The sequence below is a fragment of the Rissa tridactyla genome, chromosome 9, assembly GCF_028500815.1.
Source record: "Rissa tridactyla isolate bRisTri1 chromosome 9, bRisTri1.patW.cur.20221130, whole genome shotgun sequence".
In the NCBI taxonomy this organism is placed as follows: Eukaryota; Metazoa; Chordata; class Aves; order Charadriiformes; family Laridae; genus Rissa; species Rissa tridactyla.
The window spans coordinates 12093092-12101760 of record NC_071474.1 but is presented as its reverse complement, the minus strand read 5'-3'; the positions used below and the strand labels follow the sequence as shown (position 1 = coordinate 12101760).

General features: G+C 41.9%; 1 protein-coding gene across 1 annotated transcript; it reads left to right on the top strand.

The window, feature by feature from the left end:
* The first annotated feature begins 2902 nt into the window (after window positions 1-2902).
* Window positions 2903-8607, top strand: BLOC1S6 (biogenesis of lysosomal organelles complex 1 subunit 6). The gene is made up of 5 exons (XM_054213798.1): window positions 2903-3033; window positions 3846-3990; window positions 5078-5165; window positions 5786-5872; window positions 6660-8607. Exons 1-5 carry the CDS (start codon window positions 2970-2972, stop codon window positions 6777-6779), a joined length of 504 nt encoding a protein of 167 aa, XP_054069773.1. The 5' UTR covers window positions 2903-2969; the 3' UTR covers window positions 6780-8607.
* The last annotated feature ends 62 nt before the right edge of the window (window positions 8608-8669 follow it).

Below are 8669 nucleotides of genomic sequence, written 5' to 3'. Positions count from 1 at the left end.
AGCTAAGACCAGAGTTTTCTGAAGCATTGTCAAGTCAAGAACCAAGTCACGCGTTGTCAAGATGAACCTCTGTTGAGCAGAGCCTTTTGTAACAGCCTGTTACACTCCATAGCTTTATTATGACAGACAAGTCTGTACGCTCGCTGTAGTCTTGTTTACTTAATAAGGACAGAGAGTCTTTAAGAAGTTACCTATTAATGTAGAATATTTCCTTTTCAGACTGTTATCCCTGAATTCATACAGCGCTTTCAAAGCTGATGGTTTAAAGCATACTATTTGCTATACAATACAAGCTAACATTCCATTTTTTCTCAGATTTCTAGGGTGGGGAGGAGAGGTGCTTTACTATATATGTCACTGCTTAAATCAGTTACAACAAAATCCAGAATGTGTAGGTGACAGTGTTGCATTAAAAGTTTCTGAACACAGCTGCCACAATATAAAATGAAAAGGAAACGCGGTTATTTGCTGTTACGGTGTCACATACCCAGGCATTTGTGTTGCCAGTAGTTTGAAATTTATCAGCTTTCCAGCGTACGAGCCTGCAGCCTTGCTTGGGAGCGTAAGACCTCAGCAAAAAAGCTAGATATTTTTGTAGAAACTTGGGACAAGCGTCTGGAGATAGAGAGTAAATGTTGAATTCCTGTAGGACAAGGGGCAGCACGTAAGCGCAGGGATACAACAGAGGACTGTAAGAGAACTGGAGAGAAAGAAAGGAAGCGTATGAGGATATTAAACGCAGATTCATGAACATTGCTACCCACAGATTTAGCCGTCAGCTAAAGAGTCTAGGTTCCTCACAGTCTCCCTTGGGTAGACTCTGTTGCTCCGTAGGGACTATAAATCTAATTCAGCTAATTGTATACAGATGTCCTCAGCGTGATTTTCTCTCTGATTAATTAAAGGCATTTCATTGTCTGGCTCCATGAGTTATGGAGTTTGTTGTTGCGTGGTATCCTATTTTTAGATAGCCATGGTAATGTTAGTACTGATTTTGTGCAACACCTTGAAATTAAATATTTAGACCAGCAGGTAACTGCTTTCTGTTGGTTTAATCAAATGTTTATGTTCCTTCTTATAGGGTTCACTTAACTTCCTTTTCAAACATCTTTTTCTCTTGGAAGAAAACCTTACCTTCATGGGGTAATGAACCTGGTAATGCACTTGGGAAATGGTTACGCAGAGGAAAAAGAACAAAAGAGGCTTTCTATCAATCTCCTTTTTGGAGCATTTGGGTTGATAAATAGTTAAATTTTAACTTGCCTAGAAAAACAGATACCAATTTTATATTCCAATCCTTAGTCTATTTCTGCAAGACGTGGGAGGGCCTGGAACAGGCAAAGCGGGAGCACAAATCTGAAACTCCCACATCTCGAGTGAGACTATTTCAGAGTGATTATCTCACTTGTTCTTAGCAGAAATTCCATCTGGAAGCTGAGAAGTCCTTCCCAGTGAAACCTGCCAAAAAAGTTTCCTTTTTTTTTTCCCCACTGAAAGAAACTTTAAGTAAAATTGCTCACCGGTTGCAATTGAGAATTTGATTCGAGTCTGTTCAAGCTAATGGACAAGTTCCTGTTGTCACAGTCTGGCTTCGGACCAGGCCTTTGATGCTTCTTTTTTAAAGCAAAAGCAGGAAAAGAAAGGAAAACAGGTTAAGGCTTTAATCTGATGACAAGAATAGTGACATAATTGTGATCAATAGTTAATTAGAATTCCCCCATGTCATGTGTATAACGTGAAGAAAAAAAAAAAAACTAATTTGCAACAATCTTGTCGTTAGAACTGTCCATTTTAATGATGCAGTGAAATGCCAAAGTTAAGACTCAATAGCCTTGGTGACTATTAATCAGGTATTCTTTATCGCAGCGCGGGGCGCACAGGGGATTGGTCCACCTAACGCGCACGCCGACTGATTTAGATGTGCAGCTTAAACACATACTCTGTATGCATATTCACTAGTTTTCCAAGACATGATTACTTATTCATTAACTCATTATTACAGGTTACTGCCCACTCCCGCATGCACACTAGAGTCTCCCGGTGGTCTTCAGAGACATCTGGTGGTCGTTTACTTCCTCCACTCCTCTTCATCGTGACCTTCTGGGTGAACTGCAGGCCTCTGCTCTACTTCCTTATCCTTGCTGGTGCATCAAAAGTGTTAGCTTTGACTAGTCTCTGCAGTCCTCAGTAACCCTGGGCCCCTCGTTTTGAGAGATAAGCTTCTACTACAAGGTTATGTTGTCCTAAAGCAGTCTTTCTTAAAAAATAGGAGATAAGTTCTGACATTTAGTACTACAACTGTTGCATCTGCTCTTTGTACGGCCTTAAAGCACCCAGTCTCCTAAATTAAGCTCCTCCTTCAATTAGTTTACAGCTTTAATACATCCAACCCTACTTCATTAAGGATGACAGCTCATCTCAAAAGCCCGGTTTTTGCCTGGGTGTGTTTCTGAACCGCGTGAGCGGGGCTCCTGAACGGATCTCAGTCTCGGAGGTTTGGGGGCTCACGGAGACGCTGCGTTCGGACACCCTCCGGGCGGCTCCCTCCCCAGGAGCGGCGGACGCTCCGCGGCGTTTCCGCACAGCAAACCGCGGACCTGCCGAACCCGGCACCCGCAGGTCGCCAGGGCGGCCCTCCCTGCCGTGACGTCAGCCGCCGCGCCCTCGGAAGCGGAACTCGCCCGACGGACAGCCCTTACCCCCCGTGACGTCATGCGCCGCCCACCGCTGACGGCTCCTCACGACACCGCCCGGCCGAGCGGCCGGGCCGCTGAACGTCACTCGCTACGTCATTTCTGCATCCGGAGCGGCAGCCCTTCTAGCCGGGTCCGCTCAGAGGGGCCTCTATGGTGAGAGGCCGGGGCGCGGAGTCGGTGGCGCCGTGCCGCCCCGCTCGGTGAGGGCGGCTGGAGCCCCGCCGCCCGGCCGGGCCCGGCCCTGCCCGAGGGGCCTCGCGGGGAGCGGCAGCCATGAGCGTCGCGGAGCGGCCTGAGGAGAAGGAGGAGGCGGCGGCCAGCCCCGGGCGGCCGCTGGGTACGTGAGGGGCGGCCGGGCTGGGCGGGAGGCGGGTGCGGGGAGGCCTGAGGAGGGAGCTGGGGCTGGGGCCGCCCCGCGCCCCGGTCAGAGCGCCGTGTCCCGGGCCGCTGGGAAACGGGGCCTCGGCTCCACCGCCCGCCCCCGCGGAGGGCCCCACGGACGGGTTCGCTCGGAAACGAAGCGCGTGCCGCCGTCGTCGCTTTCCCGTGTGCGGAGTGGCCTACAGGCGAAAGGGTTTTGTCTTCCAAGAGCTCTGCACGCAATAAATGTTCACAGCTTGCCATGACGAAATTCACTGTAACTGTTAACTAACTCTTGCAAACTTCTGGAGTTCAGCGTGTGGTGGCTTAACGAGGTCTTGGTGTGTTTTGAGTGACAGACTGTCATTTGGTAGGCCTAGATCTATTCTCTGACTTCGAAAGTAGAGGGTGGGGGTGTGTTAATGTTCAGGTATTCTTGGTGCATGCCAAGAACAGCTGATACTGCCCCTTTTTTTCCTCACTAGACTGAAGTACTTGGTTTGGGTTTTTATATTATATATCTTTGGAATGCTCTATTTCTCTCTTTCTATACTCCTGGTGTTCAGATAAAACTGTTCACCAGGAAGATCATGATGTAGGACTGGGAATAAAGGAGGGATAAAGACGGGGAGGAAAAAGGAAGCACAGTTTAGTTGATAAAGTACAAAGAATTATAACTTCGGTGTTGAAATGCTTTTAATTTTTAAACAGGAAAATATAGTTGCTCTGGGTGAAACTTGGAAGTGCGTGCTGACCTCTCACATTCAACCTTGCTGTTCTTTGGCATAGGTCCTAGTGATGCATCTCCAGATGAAGGAGTAGTAGAAGATCTGCCTTTAATAGATGAGAAAGCTGTGGAGCAGCTAACTGAAGGATTGATTTCTCATTATCTGCCTGATCTTCAGCGATCAAAATCAGCACTACAGGAACTTACGTAAGCAAATTGTTAAAACCCACTTCTTATATATGCATACTTTGTCACTTTTTTTCATTATAATGTTCTGGCTACCCTTAGCTGCAATATAGTTTATTGTAGCATTTCTGTGTTCTGACTGTAGCATCCTGAATAGTTAAGTGATTTGTGGGAGTACTGGGGGGCGTATAAGCTGCAGTGCAGCCTAACAGAACTTTGACTGAAGAATGTACAGTGCTAGAATGCTAAAACCCCCTAAGCCAGGTATAGCAGAAGATATGTAGACTTCTTAAATACTTGTTCGCTTTTGTAGTGGAAATTCTGCTGAAAGCTGGGTTTATGTTGCTTGCAGAGATGCAGTTCATATTCAGGGCAGCCTGTAGTCTGGTATATTGTTTGTTGTCCAGTCTCTCAACTGTGTTGCAGAATTAATTAAGGAGCTAAATGGGTAATAATTCTTTGTACATTGGCATCTCACCAATAACTGAGAATAGTTTATTTCAGATTGGATCTGCCATGGATGCAAAGATACTGGAAAGGGCTTTACAGAGATCCATCTCAGGTTTTGCAGGGTACATTGGTTTGGGTTTCACGATGCATGATGTGCTTATGATGCATCCTTATGATGCTGCTGCCAAGGACAGCCTGTGTCTGGGAAGACTTTAGCTGATTTGTGGGGGTTGGAAGATCCTTAATAAGCACCAAGAATCCATGCAAGTTCTATACAGAAATAGCTTAGTCTTGCAGCATGACACAGAGGCAACTGAGTGGAGAGTCAAGAGCTAATTGTTTTTCCCTTCATTCAACCTGAAGTGTTTACTCACTGCAACCTGCAGAGTGCCTGTTCAGGGTTTTTGGATATTCATCGTGGGTATCTTATCATGCTGTATGATGCCAGCTGAATTTGTGCGTGCTCAGCTGGGATTTTTCTAAAACCATTTACTCATGTCTTTGTTGAAATCGCCTAGCAATGCATAAAAGGAATCTGATATTGGGAAGGGTATATTTGTATTGTTTTGATCAAAAGTAGTATTTGTTTAAAGGGCTGGTTGAAAAGCACATGTGCTGCTTTATTGTCGTTTTATGCTTTTTTGTTTGTTTGTTTCAGACAGAACCAAGTAGTATTACTGGAAACATTAGAACAAGAAATTGCAAAATTCAAAGAGTGTAACTCCATTCTTGATATCAATGCTTTGGTAAGTACTATAAATGTGTTCTTAAATATCTACTAGTGTAGATTTTCTTGCTCAAGCATTAATAGCAACTTGCAGATTTTCCTTGTTCTTAATGACCTACAGGAAGAGAACCAACCAGTTCAGATATTCCAGACAAATTGTTGATGGAGAGGGTGCAGAATCAGCATATTTCCCTTAAATAGGAAGGGCACTGGGAAGAAAGAGCAGGCTCAGTCAGCCAGTGGTAGTAAGTTTAGTTGTTCAAAACCAGTAGCCGAAGCAAATGTATGCCACTTTTCGGTAAGACTGAGGCTCCAATGTGAGCTCTGTGCACCTCTCCAGACTAGCAGGAAGGGTCCATGAAACGCTGCTATATGGTGCCTAAAATGGTAATTTTTTTATTCTGTTTAATGAATCTTAATTCGGTAGGTTACTGGGTGTACCTGTTGAGATATGGTAGTTTTCTATATTAATACATGTAATATATAAATTTTATGTATATAACTTGAACATATTTAATCCATTGTCAAACTGTTCTGGGAATCACTATGTTTTTCATGGTGTTTTTGCTGTGCAACTTTATAAAACAACTATTCCTATGTGAGAGTCACTGCTTTACACTTTGGCTTTTTTTTTTTTAGTTTTCAGAAGCTAAACACTATCACAACAAGTTAGTGAATATTAGAAATGAAATGATGATGCTCCATGAGAAGACATCAAAGTTAAAAGTGAGTGGGATAAATATTTTTACTTTCCAACATAGAAATCAATAATACATAACTAAATATTTAACTCTTATTTTGAATGCGTGCTGAAAGTTCTGCTTAAGATATAATCTTCAATTCTTTTCTTAAATGGATCTTTTCAGTAGCGCCAAACCGCGTATGTTTTTTAAACTTTCACTTACTCCTACTTGTGCTCAAGCAATTTATGTATCTGAACTTGTACTGAATCTCAATGTCATCATCATGTTTAGGTGGTATAAGAATCATGCTTTGTTCTGTCATTTAATCCAGTCCATTCCAGCAAGTTCTTTGTTGTTTCAGTTTCTCTGCTTTTTTAATGAGAACCACATTGTCACAAATGTAAGAATTTCTCCTTCTATTCAATGTAATATGAAGTGGCATAAGTTCACTGACGTCATGCTGTGTAGGCAATCTCTGGTTACGTTCTGACAGGATTGGTCCTTTGGTATGTTCAACAAAAGGATTTTCTCCTGGAGGCAATAAATTGCACAGTACGCACCTTGTTTGGTATATACGAAGGACGACCTTTAGTGAGACTGAAAGGAATTGGTTTGTATTTTCCCTGTGCAGATCACAGACTTGCTGTTTCTGAACAGTAAGGTGGAAGTGGAAGGGAAGAAGAAAAAATCAGTAGTTTATACAACATTCAGTCATAAGCAGGGTGGATTGGAGAAGAGAATGTTAAGAGAACGGGAGGGATTTTGTTTGTAAGTCCAACTTAAATTCAGCTGTAAAACTTACAATCATTTTCTTGTCTTTTTCTGTTTAGAAAAGAGCACTTAAGCTGCAACAGAAGAGGCAGAAGGAAGAACTAGAACGAGAACAGCAACGTGAGAAGGAGCTTGAAAGAGAAAAGCAGTTAACAGCAAAACCTGCTAGGAGGACGTGAAAGCAGAGCGTGCAACGACTTGTCCAAATAATCGTTTCTGCATTCTCTGGAATTAAGGCAGATTTTGCCTCAACTGGGCTATAGCTGTTACTAGCAACAGTCTACTCTATGATATTATAAATTCCAGAATGGTAATAATAGGGTTGGTAACATTCAAATGTTTTCATTTCAGCCATTCAAGTTGCCTTCTTTTGTAATGCTATGCAGTTTGATATTATTATAATGTAAGTTAATTTTTTTTTATATATGTATATAGGAGAACTTGAGCATCACAGTTTTAAATAACTACCCATTTTTTTCATCTGTTCTTCTGGTGTTTAGAATTCTGAGAGATATTTGGTGACTGGTGTACATCTCTTTCAGACAAAATACAGAATACTAGTTAAAGCTCTGTTCTCATCCCTGGATTTCAGTGGCTGCCTATTTCACTGAAACTGCTTTGATTCAGGGAGTTGGGATTTCTTTTCGATGCCCTGGTTCATAAATACTGACTTTTAGTGCAGCCTTAGTTTGGTCCATCTCAAATGAACTGAAGAAGCTTCCAAGGCACTTGCCTGAAAGCTCACTTCATTGCAGCAGTCTCTCTCTCTTTTTTTTTTTTTTTTTTTTTTTTTTTTTTTTTGTCACAAAGTAACTTAAGAACTGCTTTAAAGTAACTGCTGAATAATTTCCCAGCTGAACTGGTTGGGGTGTGGGGAAGTGGAACACTAAAGATTCTCAGAACTGATGTGTGCACAATACAAAGATTAATGAATTTGTGCTTCCACAAACATTTGAGTCAAACCAGGGAACTGTTGCCTCTGAAGTGGTTCAACAGGAAGGCTGTGTTGTCTAAGCAGATTTCTGGGGGATTAGAAGTTGTAGTTTCTTCATTTTGTGTGACAAAATAAAACACAATCAAAAATAACCAATTTCCACTTCATGTGCAATTCAGTTACCTGTAGGAGAAACTACTGCATCTAGGTTTTTTCTTTAACAAGTAATTCTTTTGCACTCTGGGGCTACATATGAGACTTTTTGTTACGCTGTCCTCACCCAAATTGATGATCAACGGTGTATACTGATGTTAAATGTCGAATGGAGGTTGATATCCATTTCTTTGAATGTAATTACTTTCTTGCAGCGCTTGGTGTGGACTCCCATTCAAATGAATGTACATGTTGTCTAGACTGGTAAAAGAGCTTTAAAGTATTTGTTCCTACAGTCTAACAGACTAGTTATTTCATATCTGTATTGTTTTTTAAGCAGTAATGTAAGTGCTGTGTTTTGACGTAAGATGAAGATGATGTTTTCCATAAAATACGTGTGGTAAGGCATCAGAGGAGCACAGTCAATTTTACTTTTTCTTCCATTTTAGATGATTTACATAGTGTACACCTGTTCGGACTCTTCTGTATTATAACTTTCTGAACTTCTGATTCCCTGTTCTGAATATTTGTCATCTTTTTCTGTGAAAGAGGTACTCTAACGAGTAGTTATCCAACATGCAAAGTAAACTGGGATGATGTTTTGGGGCCAGGAGAACAAACTACTTGAAGCAGTGTGAAGAGACACTGAAATGGTGTTACTGAAGCAGTAATCGATTAAAGATGTCCACAGGTATTTTTCCTTTAAGTTGATTTGTGTCTGTTACTTGCCGGTGGATTGTTGACCTGTGCTGTGGTTTGTATGTATTTCTAAGAGAAATGTAAAGAATTTCCACAGTCCATTTTTTGGAGCAGAATGTACATAACTAAATACTGTTTAAATATTTTATTTTGTAATGTAACTTCAAAATTAGATTCTGGGAATTTAAGCAGTTCTTATTAAAGTATAACGTGAAACTAGATGCCTCAGTATCCAAATCAGGATTAAATTCCTGTGGTATTTCTTGATTTGCGTTCCCTCATC